This window comes from Amblyomma mixtum, chromosome 5 (genome assembly GCF_055824585.1).
Source record: "Amblyomma mixtum isolate Tamu chromosome 5, ASM5582458v1, whole genome shotgun sequence".
NCBI classification, from domain to species: domain Eukaryota; kingdom Metazoa; phylum Arthropoda; class Arachnida; order Ixodida; family Ixodidae; genus Amblyomma; species Amblyomma mixtum.
Window position 1 is genome coordinate 143,015,805 of NC_143016.1, and position 15,935 is coordinate 143,031,739.

At 52.1% G+C, this 15,935-nt stretch overlaps 1 protein-coding gene across 1 annotated transcript; it reads left to right on the forward strand.

Annotated features, from left to right (window-relative positions):
• Positions 1–4,023: 4,023 nt before the first annotated feature.
• LOC149343949 (uncharacterized) lies at positions 4,024–11,243 on the forward strand. Its single transcript, XM_089547108.1, has 2 exons — positions 4,024–4,746; positions 10,988–11,243. The coding sequence occupies exons 1-2, from the start codon at positions 4,043–4,045 to the stop codon at positions 11,241–11,243; spliced, it is 960 nt and encodes a 319-aa protein (XP_089403234.1). The 5' UTR covers positions 4,024–4,042.
• The last annotated feature ends 4,692 nt before the right edge of the window (positions 11,244–15,935 follow it).

Here is a 15,935-nt window from a genome sequence, read left to right on the forward strand (position 1 = left end):
TCAGGGATCTTTCAGGTTCGCTAGCCAACACAGCGAATGGTGATCACTGACAACTCTAAACGGGCGGTCGTACAAATATGGGCGAAATTTAGTCACTGCCCACACAGTTGCCAGGCATTCTTTTTCAGTAGTGGAATAGTTCGCCTCCGAACGTGACAAGGTGCGGCTTGCGTATGCGATTACGCGTTCGAGACCATCCTGCCACTGCACAAGGACCGCACCGAGGCCGATGTTGCTGGCGTCTGTGTGTAATTCAGTGTCGGCGGACTCGTCGAAGTGGCCAAGGATGGGCGACCTTTGGAGACGAGTGCGGAGGTCTTCGAAGGCCTGTTGTTGCTCTTGGCCCCAGAAGAACGGTTCGGCATCTTTCGTGAGGCGGATGAGGCGCTCAGCGATCTGGAAGAAGTTCTGCACAAAACGCCGATAATAGGCGCAAAGACCCTGAAAGCGGCGCACACTGCGCCTGCGCTTATCGGTTGGCACGGGAAAAGCAGCGACAGCGTCCGTCTTATCGGGGTCATGGCTAACTCCCTTAGCGCTCACGATGTGACCCAGAAACTTCAGCTCCTGGAAGGCGAAGTAATACTTTTCGGGCTTGAGGGAAAGACCGGCTGAACGAATGGCGGCAAACACAGCCCGCAGGCGCCTCAGGTGCTCTTAGAACGTGGCGGAGAAGATGACAACGTCATCCAGGTAGACGAGGCAGAACTGCCATTTTAGATCGGCAAGCACGGTATCCATCATCCGCTGGAAGGTGGCAGGAGCCGAGCACAGGCCGAAAGGTAGCACCCGGAATTCTTACAGACCATCCGGTGTGATAAATGCGGTCTTTTCCCAGTCGCGGTTGTCCAGCTCGATTTGCCAATAGCCACTGCGTTGATGTAGTGACGAGAAGTACGTGGCGTGGCGTAGCCGGATCAGGGAGTCATCAATGCGCGGCAGAGGATAAACGACTTTTTTAGTGACTGTTTAGACGCCTGTAATCAACACAGAACCGTAGGGTTCCATCCTTCTTCGCCACTAGAACAACAGGCGATGCCCATGGGCTCGTCGACGGCTGAATCACGTCGTCCTGGAGCAATTCTTGAACTTGTCGGCGAATGGCATCATGTTCCTTCGAAGAGTTCCGATAAGGCGGCCGGCATAACGGTCGCTGGTTTGCGTCAACTATAATGCGATGCTTTGTGAGTGGAGTCTGTCTAACCTTGGAGGTCGAGGCGAAACAGTCGCGGAACAATTTGATAATGCTCTCTAGGCAGCGTTTCTGATTAGACAGGAGGTTCGGGTTCACGTCGGTTTTTATGGGAGTGGTCGGTGCCTCCACTGATATCGGAATTTCGGACAACGCGTGCTGTCCCGAGAATTCAGCAAGTTCTTCGAAATACGCAATAGCTGTTTTACCAGGCAAACACTGAGGTTCAGAACCAAAATTGGTCACCAGAAGTTCAGCTCGCCCACTGTTCAATTGAATAATTCCACGAGCTACACAGACTTGCCGACCAAGGAGAAGCGAGGTGTTGGTTTCAGCGATGCCACGAGCGCTGGGGCTGTTATCGCACTCTACAGTAACAAACATGCTGGATCTTGACGGGATTACTACCTGGTCGTAACAGACGCATAGCTTAGCCCTGCGTGGCTCGGTATCGTCGTCCACAGGGCCTTGGGTGCAAAACGACACGATTAGCTCCTGTAGATTGATAACGGCACCGTACTCTTGAAGAAAATCTAAACCGAGTATGAGGTCCTTGGAGCACTCTGGTAACACAGCAAAGCAACCAGGGAAAGCAACTCCGCGGTTCTGGATTCGCCAAGCGCAGACACCGATCGGAGTTACGACGTGGCCACCAGCTGTCCGGATCTGCGGCCCGGACCAAGGGGTTAGAACCTTACTCAGGGCCGGGGCTAACCGACTTCTCATTACAGAAAAATCGGCGCCGGTATCCACCAGTGCAGTAACGTCGTGGTTGTCAGTGGATACCGGAATTTCGGCAAAAACCAGTCGGTCGGAGCGCGTCGTTGAGGTCGTCGGGTCAGGTCGTCGTCGGTCGGAGCGTCGCGGCGATCTTCGAATGGAGGCTCTTGGCACGGTCAAGTAGCGGCGGCCCTACCCCCGGAGGACGCCGTCTTCAGTTTTCCCGATGTGGGGACGCACCTCTGAACTGGCCAGAGGGCGATGCGCGGCCGGGCGAAGAGAACCGCCTTGGGGATGGCGATCAGGACTGGCTCCGCTGCGGGGTCGAGGACTGCACGTTATCAGCCAGGTACAGCTCGATATCCCGTGGTCTTTCACCATAGCGCGGTCGAGGTGCGTCAGGTTAAAATCTCTTTAAACCCATTCTGCGGTAGAGGCAGTGGCGGAGGATATGGTCGGGCTCCCCGCAGTGGTAACAGAGCGCCCGACTGTTTGGCGTATGCCACACGTGCGCTTTGCTCATGGGGGGCCTGTACTCCTGCTGCACAGATGGTACTGCTGCGGTCGGGTACTGCAGAGATGGCACTGGCATTGGAACGACCGGAGAAAAGGCTTGCATCGCTGGCCCAGGTCTTCGTAGTGCTTCGCTGTACGTCATAACAGAGGGCGCCGGGTGTGGAGCTGGGGGCGGCTGCACAGCTCGTCGGATTTCGCCACGGACCATGTCCGTTACAGCAGCGACACTGGCCTGTGGAGCTTCCAAGCGAAGTTTCGCCAATTCCTCGCGCACAACGCTTCTTACAAGCTCCCGAAGCTCCTCGGCGGGCAGCGACGTATGCGTGTACTGGGAAGCGGGTGCTACAGTAGCCTCACGTCCGTAGTGCGCGCCCCGTTCCTGCAGTGAACGCTCGATACTCGTTGCCTCCCTTGGGAAGTCTGCCACTGTTCTTCGCGGGTCACGGACCAGTCCGGCAAATAGCTGCTCTTTTACGCCGCGCATTAGGTGGCGCACCTTCTTGGCCTCAGGCATTTTTTTTCTTTATTGCCTTCAAAGGCGTGGGAATACAGTGAATTACAACATATGTGACTATTTACATGGCTAGCAGGGTCGGCCCGATTGAACAGTCGCGTCATATCCTCGATGAACATCGTGACGCTCTCGTTTGACTGCTGTGACCTCGAGTGCAGGGCGATTTCAGCCTTTTCTTTTCTTTCGCTGGTGGTAAACGTGGCTAGCAGTTCTCGTCGAAACACTTCTAAGGTGGTAAAGGCGGCTTCGTGATTTTCGAACCATGTTTTGGCTGAGTCCTGCAGCGCAAAGTAGACGTTGCGCAATTTGCGCTCGCCGTCCCATTCGTTGAAGCCCGCCACTCGGTCAAAGCTGCCCAACCAGTCTTCTACGTCCTCGAACCTGTCCCCGTGGAACAGCGGCGGCGACCGAGGTGCGTGAAGGACGAATGGCGGGGCATTCCCGGAATTCAGAGTTGTCTGGCTAGCCACGGTTGATGTCATTGCTCTTACCGGCGCTGTCAGTTGGGTGAACTCCGTTTGTAGGCCTCGCAGACGGCGGCTCGCTTTGTGGACGGGTGTTGCGTCCAAGCGTGGAGAACAGGTGTCGAGAGTGTCCTCGCAATCCGAGTACATGGGACGGCACCCAGCACCTCCACCAAAAATGTCACCGACAAACGGGTGAAGAAATAGCCCAGGTTCTAATTAGATAAGGTGGGCGTGCCAGCCAGCAGTCAGCTCGAGCGAGGAAGAAGACGATCTTTTAGCAGCTCGAATGCCCAAGGCTTGGTAAGTCCAAGCTTAAACAGTTCGGCCGCGGTACGGCGCCACTGATTGGTTCGGACGGTGGCAATATGCAATGTCCCTCCAGAGGGAATAATATATTGTCACGTGCTGCGCATGGGCTCTGAGGAACAAAGAAGACGTGCGGCGGCTGGAAGAAGAAGAGAAAGTCCAGTATCCTGCCGCCGGCGCACCAGGCTCTTCTCGACCTGCCTTGTAAATAGTATTTGTAAATAGAACCTGTAACAGTGTGGTGGAGGTGCGGGGTCGATCACCACGGACCCCTCTCGCAACCGCTGCAGCCGAAGAATCACCGGATTGCCACCGTTGCCCGTGCAAATGCCCAAGGAAGCCGACGCACGTCCGACCGGCGCAGCAACGCCCGCTTGGCAGCACTACCGTGAGCCGCGGACGTTTTCCGGGAAGGCTGGCGAAGACGTGGATGATTGGCTCACCAATTACAAGCGGGTGAGCAAATACAACGGCTGGGATGCCACTCTTCAGCTGGCCAATGTCGTCTTCTTTCTCGATGGCACCGCGCTAACTTGGTTCGAAAACCATGAGGCATCAATAACGAGTTGGGACCGCTTCATGGAAGAGCTCCGCAGCTGCTTCGGGGATACCGTTGCCAAACGAAAATGCGCTGAGCAGTCTTTGCTTCAGAGAGCGCAAGTGCCTGGAGAGACCTGCACGACTTACATAGAAGAGGTCTTGAAGCTGTGCAAAGTCGTTAATCCCAGTATGTCCGACGAAGATCGCGTTGGTCATCTCCTCAAGGGCATCGCAGAGGACGTCTACAGCTTTCTTATTAGTAAAGAAAATTTAGACTCGCCCACGGATATCATCAAGCACTGCCGCACCTTTGAAGCTCTAAAACTGCGTCGAATTACTCCCAAGTTCGGTCGCCTGCCTAACGTCACCACCGTCGCCAGCGTGGATTTCCACGAGCGTGTGAATGCGGCGACTCTCCCTGACGTCATTCGTCAAATCGTGCGTGACGAACTCTCCCGGCATCAAGATGTTGCGCGCCGCAGTGAGGTCCCGTATGAGAGTTGTTCTCTGCAGGCGGCTCCCGCCTACCGCTCCTCCCCTTGGAGTTCGTCTGGCCAGGCCCTTACCAGTGCTCCTCGCATTGATTACAGCGACGCTCCCCGGATCACCCGCCCCGGCCCCAGGGCGCCAGCTCGTCCGCAACGCCACCTGCGGCAGCCGGAGTACGATGGTCGTTTCGACACTGGCTACGAGGAGTGTTATCCCGAGTGCCCGCCCGACCCACCACTTTGTTACCGCTGTGGTATGGTCGGTCACATCTCTAGATTCTGCCGTCGCCGGGGCCAGTATTCCCGCTCCCAGCGCCAATGGTCATACCCTCGCCCCAGTTTCAATGCGCCTGTTCATGACCGTGTCTTCACATCGTCTCAGCGCCCATCCAGTTACGCGCCACCACGGAACGACTCCCCTGCCTCTGACCGAAGTCTGACTCCACCTCCGCACCGCTCTCGCCGCTCGCCTTCTCCCCAACGTCGTTCCCCACCGTCCCCGGGAAACTAGCGTGTGCGGCCGATGGAGGTGCGGTCGCCGGATCATCGATAGTGCCAATTCCTCTGCCCATTGTTATGTTAAGGAACCGCCTTGAAGTTTTAGTGGACGGTATTTGCGTCATGGCCTTAGTGGACACTGGTGCCACGGTGTCAGTGATGAGTTCAACTTTCAAGAACCGCCTGGGTCGTAAAATAATGTTCGCTTGGGATTGTGCTGTTATATTCCGGGGTGTAGGGGGAGAATCATTGGTTCCGATTGGTATTTGTTTTGTGAATGTAGTGATCGCTGGCCACATGTTCCGAACTGAATTCACGGTGCTCCCTCGTTCTACGCATGACATCATCCTCGGTATTGACTTTTTGCACCAGTGCGGCGCTACTCTCGACTTCCGCAGTGGTGGCATATCGTTAAGTCCTGACCTTCGGTCAGCTCTCATAGAAGACTCGCCAGTGGTTGCCCAAGTGTTTTCTGTCTCTGAAGATACCGTCGTTCCAGCAATGTCTGCCATATTCGTTCCCGTTGTGTCCTCGAGCACGATTTCTGATGCCTTCGATGCTGTGGTGGAACCTTGTTCCCTTAACTGTGCAAAGAAAAGTGTGCTAGTACCCCGCAGCGTCGTCCATGTGACCAAGGGCCATGCCACTCTTTGGACTGTCAATCACTCCAACGAACCTGCAGTATTGCCATGTGGTTTAAAACTTGCTGGCTTTGAAGAACGTTTTTCTGTACCAGTTGCCGCGATCACTGACAACGTGTCTCGTCCAACTAGACGCCGCGATCTGAGCGACTCTCAATTCCTAGCCATGGTCAACAAATCCCTACCCACTAGCGACCGCCAGGTACTAGTGGCCGTTCTTATGAAGCATGCTGACGTGTTTGACTTTCGTTGCGACCAACCACCGCCGATTCCAGCTTCCCGTACCCATCACATGATCAATACTGGATCTGCACAGCCGATTCGACAGAAGCCATACCGCGTCTCGCCTTCCGAACGTCAGATAATCGATGAACAAGTCCGTGACATGTTGCACCGCGGCATCATTCAGGAATCCTCAAGCCCGTGGGCTGCTCCAGTGATCCTTGTCAAAAAGAAAGATGGCACTTGGCGATTTTGTGTCGACTACCGCCGGCTTAACGCTGTCACAAAGAAGGATGTTTACCCGCTCCCGCGCGTTGATGATGCCATTGACTGCCTCCACTCAGCCTCCTACTTTTCCTCGGTGGATCTACGGTCCGGGTACTGGCAGATCCCGATGCACCCGCAAGACAAAGAGAAGACAGCATTCGTGACACCTGACGGGTTGCATGAATTTAATGTTATGCCTTTCGGCCTTTGCAACGCTCCTGCCACTTTTGAACGATTTATGGATACGCTTTTACGTGGCCTGAAGTGGCAAGTTTGCATGTGTTATCTGGACGATGTTGTTATTTTTGGTAGGACCTTCGCCGAACATAACAGCCGCTTAGCCATTGTCCTAGACTGCATAGAGAGAGCGGGCCTCGTGCTGAACTCGAAGAAGTGTCGCTTCGGTGAACGCCAAATTACTGTGCTTGGTCATCTCGTTCACAAGGATGGCGTCAGACCCGACCCGCAGAAGGTTGAAGCTGTAAGCAGTGTCAAAGAACCCAAATCAGTGAAAGAGCTCAGGAGTTTCCTAGGACTTTGCTCATATTTTCGGCGTTTCGTTCCCAAGTTTTCTGATTTAGCCTACCCGCTTACAAGTCTCCTGCAGAAAGACACCCCTTTCCACTGGACTCCCGAATGCGACTCCGCGTTTCGGCAGCTCAAGTTTCTCCTCACCTCGCGGCCACTATTACGTCATTTCTGCCCGACAGCACCGACTGAACTCCACACTGACGCCAGCGGCATCGGCGTGGGTGCTGTGCTTATCCAACGCCATGAGGGCAATCAACACGTTGTCGCTTATGCAAGTCGCACCCTCAGCAAGTCGGAACGCAATTACACTGTAACAGAGCAAGAGTGTCTCGCCGTTGTTTTCGGCGTACAACGGTTTCGTTCGTACCTTTATGGACGTGCTTTTACAGTCGTCACAGACCACCATTCTCTGTGCTGGCTGGTCAATCTACGCGACCCCTGCGGTCGGTTGGCCCGCTGGGCGTTACGCCTCCAAGAGTTTAACTTCAAAGTGTCTTACAAAAGTGGCCGCCAACACGCCGACGCAGATTGCCTCTCGCGGCTGCCGCTCACGGTTACTACTTCCGATGATGAAAACTTCGACGACTATCTCGCTGCCGTTTCCCAAGAGTTTCCAGATCTTGGCACTTTCCAGACGGAACAACGCAAGGATCAGCACTTGGCGCCGCTTTTTGCCGAAGCCCGTGACCCGACATCCGCAAGCCCTTTCTGCATTCGCGACGGTTTACTCTATAGAACGAATTACTCGCCTGGAGGTGCGCGCTTTCTCCTCGTCGTTCCGGCTACTCTGTACTCCTCTGCTCTGCAGGCAATGCACGATGACGTCACGGCTGGGCACTTGGGGTTTGCCAGGACCCTTAACCGCATCAAAGAACGTTTTTACTGGCCAAAAATGCGTCATATGGTTCAGCGCTACGTGGCCACCTGCGTGCAGTGTCAGCGGTTCAAGCTTCCCGCGACTTCTTCGCCTGGACGCCTGCATCCTGTGCCACCTCCAAGCACGCCATATGAACAAGTTGGACTCGATCTGCTCGGCCCGTTTCCCCGCTCGTCCAACGGTAACCGCTGGATTATAGTGTGCGTGGATCACCTCACCCGTTACTGTGAGACCGCCGCCCTACCTTGCGCCACCGCTGCTGAGGTCTCGCTCTTCCTTCTTCGTGCTGTCATCCTCCGGCATGGACCTCCTCGAGTTGTTATCAGTGACCGCGGTCGCCAGTTTACGGCAGACGTTGTGGAAGAGCTTCTGCGTCTTAGTTCATGCCATTTTCGCCACTCGACGCCGTACCACCCCCAGGCTAATGGACTGGTTGAACGTACCAATCGGACACTCACGACCATGCTGGCCATGTATGTCGATTCCCGCCATAAGAACTGGGACGATGTGCTTCCCTTCATTACATACGCCTATAACACGTCGAGGCATGAAATAACTGGTTACAGCCCATTCTTCCTCCTTTATGCCCGTCCGCCTCGAAGCTCCCTCGACAGCATCTTACCTTTCTCTCTCGACACCGAGCCTTCTATTGCCAACACTCTATGTCGCGCTGAAGAAGCCCGTCGGATTGCCCGGATACGCACCTTGGCATCACAGCATCGCTCTTAGCAGCGTTATGACCGCCGGCGCAAGGATGTCTCCTACCTGCCCGGTGACGTTGTATGGTTGTGGACGCCCCTACGCAAGCGTGGTTTATCAGAAAAGCTGCTATCCCACTACACAGGCCCGTTCATCGTTGTTGCTCGCCTCAATGACCTCAACTATGTCATCTCTCCCCAATCAACACAAGGACGCCGCTCAAGGACAACCCAGGTCGTGCATGTCGCACGGCTGAAGCCATTCCACTCTCGGGATCCCGATTGATTCACTGGCCCAGAGGGCTTCGTCTGCGAACGGGGAAATGTCACGTGCTGCGCATGGGCTCTGAGGAACAAAGAAGACGTGCGGCGGCTGGAAGAAGAAGAGAAAGTCCAGTATCCTGCCGCCGGCGCACCAGGCTCTTCTCGACCTGCCTTGTAAATAGTATTTGTAAATAGAACCTGTAACAATATAATAGCTGTGCTCAACCATGGGGTAGTAACGTGGAGGCTAACGAAACGCGATCAATTCAAATTGAGGACAACGAAGCGAGCTATGCAAATGAAAACGATTGGTGCAGCGTTAAGGAAAAAAAAACATAGTTGGTCTGGGAAGAAATACAGCTCATTCACATCCTAATCAAGCACCAGAAATGGGCTTGGGCAGGGCACATCATGCCAAGATAACCGATTGTCGTTTAGGGCAACGGACTGAATCCCAGGAGAAGGCAAGCTTAGCAACGCGCGGGAGAAAATTGGATGTGCAGTCGAGATTAAAAAGTTTCCCTCGATAAGGTGGCCGCGACGGGCGCAGGACTAGGGTAATTGGAGAGTTATGAGAGATGATTTTGTCCTGCAGCGGTCTTAGTAAGGCTGATAATGATGATTATTTTATTGCGAAAGCAATAGTACTCCCAAAAACGGCTTTTCGCGTAGCGGCGGCCGGTAGGCACGTTTGACATTTAGATTACCTATGACGTCATGCCAGTGTGAAAGATGGGCTACCAAGTCGAGTGGTCGCGCTGCGGCTGCCGGTAGCCACGCGTGATCTTTAGAATGACCTCCGACGTCATACCATGTTTATTGCTCTATACTCGAAAATTAAAAGTCATAACGCTTAAGGGCAGTTATTACGTGTTATATCTCACTTCCATCACGAATTTAAAAATCGATCGCGAATTGTTAACGCTGTGCTACTTAACGCGCTTAACTCCGCGAAATCAACGTGGCTCAGCGTCCACCAGCTTCGTGGTCCCGGCGCATGTAAGTTGAAACGCTGCTATCACCCCTGCGCGAGTCTTTACAGGAACATCGGCTAACACCTCTCTGCATGCCATCTGTACTGAGTTGCTCATAACAGCTCGGCTCCCGTCCGGTTATCTTTACAAAGGTTTACACTGGTTCTGGAAGCCATATTTTGAAGGTTTCGCATTTATGTATTCAGCGCTCCTAAACTGCTGCTACGTACGGAGCTTGCGTACTTTTTCACAAGTGCGCACCTCTTCTAACGCATTCTGCAGTCTGTGTAATCGATGGGAGCCCAGGAGAGGAGAGAAATCACCGCCGAAAATGTCGATCATGCTGGTAACGACTCATGAAAGCCTCAACAGCAACCCGAAGGTTACATTGAAAAGCTACCTCTAAGCGGCTTGAAGTGGCGCTACTATAGAAGGTGCACAGTGCATAGAGGGTGATGCAATTTAGTCTAAATAATAAAGCCTGACCATTCACACCAAACACTAACACTTAAGATCGCCAGTGACCTTTGTTTTTGTTTCGAATACAACACTACTGGAGCCCTCCTGGGCTTGTCGAGGGTTCTGGTGGCGGTGCGCCTACCAAACGACCTTGAATCGCCGTTGCCTAGCAACAGCTTCAGCTGCGCTCGAACGGAATGCGCCGCGCCGCTGCCGCCTGTCGTCTACACACCCAGAGGGCACCACCCTCGCACAGGCGCTGTGTTTCACAGCTCTTGACGGCGTTGGCCGACCAGGGAGCCTGCACGAGCTAAACCAAACGTTTAACCACTAGCTAACATGGGTTTCTCGGGAAGAACAACATGGGTCGCAAAATTCCGACGGGTGGCTGGGATAGAGACAGCCACCTGCCGGTGCAATGGCGCATCGCTTAACCGCTGTGCCACTGCGCATGTAGTGGTATATGAGGACTCGCCGCCATCTATGAATCTTAAGTGGGAATTACCAATTCAGCATACATGGGCATTAACCCACTAAAGATATCATGCCACACACCTAAGGCGGTGTTTAATTGCCCCCTCCAATTGAAGAATGAACACTTGCTTCCGCAGGTCTACTCGGTTTAGCTACGTTAAGCCCCTATCAATTTTTTATTACGTATATGTGGCAGTCAGTCATTGCCGCTTTACCACCTCTAGCGTTTCTCGTTAAAACTCTTGATTTGTTGTCACGGGGCGCATTTATAGGCAAAGAAGAAAAAGAAGAGGCCGCTTTGTCACAGCTGCCGCTCCTTCCATCCTCTGCGACACACAGTTGGCAGTCGTTGACGGGATGCAGCCATCAGTCACGGCAGAAGGCAGCCGCTATCAGTCCGCGCCACTATTGCCCGGGTATCGGCCACCGCAAGCGAGAGGTGACGCAGCCCTTGTTCTGTCAGATCCCCTTCCGACTCAGTTCACCAAGCCGCCATGGACCACAACGACCCGGTCAGAACCTCATGGCGCGGAGCTGCTCCCGCAAGCGCCCCAGCCACCTGCGCCTCAAGGCCTCGCCCCACTCCGTCATGTAGCTGGAGTGAGCCTGGGCAAGACGGTACCAACGACCTCGACATGGCGGCGCAATAAGAGGGAGTCAAGACAGCATCGAAGAGCCAAGCGAAGGCCTTCATCCCCGCAGATGAGAAAACAATTGCAAAAAGTTCGCGAAACGTCTTCCGATGACAGTGACGAAGATGAATCATCAGGGTCCTTGGTTGCTTCACTTAAGAAAATGCCTTCGCCTGCGAGGTGGCATAAAGCATGCAGGAACCCTGGCCTCACTACGACAGCGTCACGTAAGCGGAGGAGCAATCTTCATCCCACTTTAGCCAGCTTATCGCGGGATTTCATTCCCCAGTGGAGCAATGCCGTGCCATCTACATCTGTGCCTGGCAGCCAAAGAGCAAAATTAGCAGTTCATGCCCAGGAACAGCCCCACTTTCCGCCAGACGATTTCGAGACTCCATGTTGTATCCAGGAAAATAGTGTGCTTCCGAAATTTCCTGACAAGAGCATGCTCCCTGTTCCTGTCGCCCCGATGCCACTGCGGTCTGCGATGCCACTGCGGCCACTGATGCCTTATGCGGACCGACAGTTTACTGCCACCGAGTTTACTGCCAACCCAGTGTCTCAGAACCGTCACATGAACGACAAAATGGAGCGAGAGCCATCGGCACTGGGTTACGGCTGGCACCACTGCAAAACCAACGCCTACGATTGCGGCGTGACCAGCTGCGGCCTAAGACGACAGGACGAATACGGTCCACGAGTCTCGGCGGCGGTTGCAATCCGTCGGGCTCAAGCCTCCGTCGCTAATGACGTTAACAATAAGTTAAAGAACGGCTCTGTGGAGAGCAGCGCTACCGAGGAGTCCAGTAGCAGCAGCAGCAAGCTCATCAGCGAAACGGCCGCTTCTGGGTGCGTAGCGCGGAAAACCTCGCTCGCCCTGTGTCTCGCAGCCACCACGCTGCTCTTCTTGTGGGGTTTCTATGCCATAACTTACGTAGCCATGGGCGGACGTGGCCTTCCGGGGGACAGCCAAGACCCCATGACAGTTCGACCTGAGGGGGAAAGTGTCCGCGGCTTAAAGCCTCGTCTGACAATTTACCAGCACGGGCCACACGTTGCTAATCTTGAAGCACTTTCAGCAACGAGTACATTGTTGCCGCGCTTAGTTGAAACAGCTTTAACGATGAACGAGACAAAGTTCAATATAACAGACGGTCTCTAATTTTCCTAGAGGAAAGTGTGCCTAGAATGTTAAATCTGACTGCGCTATCTACTTCCATCGCGTTTGCGCACTGTGAAATTCTAACGTGCGTTTTTGTCAGCGGCCATGTAGTCTGAAACTCGAGACATGTAGTCTGAAACTCGAGAAATCAACCAATGGTCCCATCCTAACAAGTCACGTAATAAATGCTTGAAACTCCCCCTATTTAAAGGATGACTACAGTTATTTAGTTTAAGGAACCGAGGACTATTAGCCTTATGTGGGAGAGAAATTGTTCATTCTTCCTTTTTTCCATCCAGAAGCACTCGTTCCTGTTTATTCTTCCTTCAATTCCAGTGCAATGGCCAACATTTCATTACTGCACCGGTCATTCTTCGTTAGTATCCTGCGATCCAGTGGCAGCGACATTCATTAGAAGTGCCAGAAGCGAGGGGAGGTTATGCATCCTGCATCTAGTATTCTTTTTGTGTCGTCAAAATAAATAACAGAAAAAAATTGATTTTCTCTTGTCTACCATCTAGAATTTTTTATGTACACCCCGCGTGCTCTGACGCACTGCGTGCACTGGTGCACTAGCTTCTGCGTAACGATGTGGCTGACTAAGGACAGCTAATGTCGACATGAGCGGCCCACCAACTGGCGCCGTCATCTGTTATTCATTTAGGAAAGGAACTCTTGCACATTTAAACAACAGATGAAATAACTGAAATATGAGCGCCGTGGTCTAAACGCGTACACTGAGAATTTGAGATAATTTATTCGCGCTATCCGTTTTATTTTGTAAATGTATGGGTGCTCTCTGAGAAGTCAGCGAAAATTTCTCTGCTACTGAGAACAGTAGTTGCAAATAACGGCACGTGGTCAGCGCAGACATCACTCACTTCCGCGAGGCACCCGATACGCATGCGGTGTGGCAGGTGAACGCGGTTGCACCTATCGCTTATGCTTGTCGCCAACGCAGACTGTGCACATGCGGTTCAAGCTGGCAGTTTATTTCCAACGAGCGCAGCTCAGAATAGGCCGTTAGAAAACGCAAATCAGCTTTGTACATCTACATATCGAGCACCATCAGTACTTTAGGACCTTCCGCTTGCCTCTGTTGCAGGATAAAGTTTATCGATCTACACCCCAAAAGCCGTCAATGCGCATACTCTGATATTTACCCGCTCAGGACCCTAGTCCAAGCATGATGTTCTCATGACGGCTCGCTCCCTTGGCCACTCTCATGACGTTATAGCTGAAAACTACGTGAAGCGCTTTCTTATAGCACGCCCTGAGGAAACGGCGATGCCGCTAACTCGAAAGAGTTTTTCATACGACTGCCGGCTTTAAGACAGCTGTAAACGTGTCAAGTAAGAGTTTTGCAAAATACAATCTGAATGTCCACCAAGGAAAATTCCTAAACGCGATAACAAAATACCAAAAAGTATAAATACAAATGTAAATATAGAAACACTCACAAAATTACAGTAGGTCGCAACAACAGTTTACCTCAAGTAAACAGCAAAACGTACAAAACTGCGGCTAGAGTAAATAACTAGCTACATATAGTAGATAACGAAGAGTAAACACAAAACTGGCAAAACGTAAGACAGCAACTACTGTGAAAGGGCTTAAAAAGTCATTTCGGCTGAAACACCCAAACAGCTTGAAAAAAAGAAAGAGAAGAATGTACAGGTATCGAAATTTCATGCGCTTTAGAAGAAATGAGGTTAACCTCAGCAGCATTTAAAAGCGGAATGATAACAGATTTCGAGTACACATCGCTAAAGGAGACTTAAACTTGGTGACGTACTTCGAATGAATGAATTGTAAAAACATGGAGTTTAATCCGAGCGAATTTCAATATTGTGGCGACTGTCACTGCGACCGGAAAATTAACATGGTGCTGTTATTAGTCTTTTAGATTCCGGGTTCTCGTGTTATATCTTGTGGAACAAGCAAAGATGGAATATTTTTCCCGGTTCCCAGCAGCAAACATGATAAGTTTGCTTTCACAGGGATGACGCTGAATTTACAGTGCTAAATGCAGTGAATCGACCCGCACTGTTCTGTCCTGATTCGATTTGGTATTTGAGCTTGTCTTTACCTATTCATTGAAAAGTTGCTACAAGCTCTAATCTCGCACGCACTCACAATTTGCAAAGAGGCAGTTTTACGGTTCAAGAACAAAGTTAGAAATTGCGGCTGATGTATCCTAACATGCAAATGACGTCAGCCGCTGGAAGGTGTATATTCGTCTTCAAAAAATATTTAATTCCTGAAAATAAATGTCACAACATACCAGTAACAGGAGAGCGATTAAATGTTGCTGTTATTAGGATGGTACGTAGGCAGCATATAATTACAGCCAGAAACAAGCAACCGTTTATATTCGCTGATATCTATTCCCTTTTTCCAACGGTTAGTGTCATCAGAAGTGTGGTTGATATGCTATAGATCATAATCAGTCTTTTGTGACCATCATCAACATCACAACTAATCAGAGCAACTGCAAGAGCGGCCAAAGTTGTTTGAGCGTCCGCCTCACATAGACGAGGCGCATGGTTCGATCCCCAGCGCCACCGATTACCCACCAGTGATACAATCGGTACAAGCTTTCCCCTGGCCTTGTGTTTCGCATCTGTGAGAAAAAATGTTTTAACAACGGGCATTTGACCACACGAAGCGGATGCCTTATACCAAGGAGATATTAACACGAGAGCGTTAATGCGCCTGTTGTGGGAAAAAAATCCGTCATCTTAGGCGTTGTGAGCGATGAATAGGGTGGCGTACAGTGGCACAGGCAACCATTCCAGGAGAAGCAGCCTAGGTTGGCTACCTAGGTCACGTGACCTTGTGTCATCATCACAACTGTCCACCGGACTGTGAGCAAACTAACCACCCTGGCAGGTGACAATGAATGATCGAGACAGGTTGCTCGGGAAGAGCAACCTGGGTCGCACAAGCCCCACCGGTGGCAGGCACCCCTGCCATCGCAGCGCAATGCTGCACCATTGTGCAAACAGTGATAAGAGGAATCCCAGGGACCTACGGATGTAAAGTTATGAATTACCAATCCCGCATGTATGAGCATTAACCCTTAAGACCTAGGCTAAGTGTGCCCTCCAATCCTATTGAGCAAAGGTGCCCTTACGGCGTAAAAATTCACCGCAACACACGTCACAGTCACTGGTACTGGGCCGATGACTTGGGGGTGTTGGAAAAGTGTAATCTTTGCTCACGTGATTTAAGCAGCAGTGATGGTGGGCTACCTTAGGGGAGAGGAAGAAAGGCTTATGGCCCAGCTCTTCCTGCCTCATTTCGAGATAGGGCTTTCTCCAGCCGCTCTCGCCAAGTCTTCTCTCGCTAACCTCTGTAGACACAGCGCTTTAAGGCACGAAAGGAGTGATTACTGGGCGAGTTAGTGCACAGGTTGAGATGGTGATGCGGAAAAAATGGCAGCTCAGAGAAGTAGGAGTGACAGCACACGCGCTACTTGCATCTCTATTGT

Bases quoted from the DNA above. Each gene is read 5' to 3' on its own strand.
- LOC149343949 (XM_089547108.1), top strand. From the start codon at position 4,043: ATGCCCAAGGAAGCCGACGCACGTCCGACCGGCGCAGCAACGCCCGCT. The intron at 4,747-10,987 runs GTATGAGAGTTG...TGCGACACACAG, and splicing joins GCGCGCCGCAGTGAGGTCCC to TTGGCAGTCGTTGACGGGAT.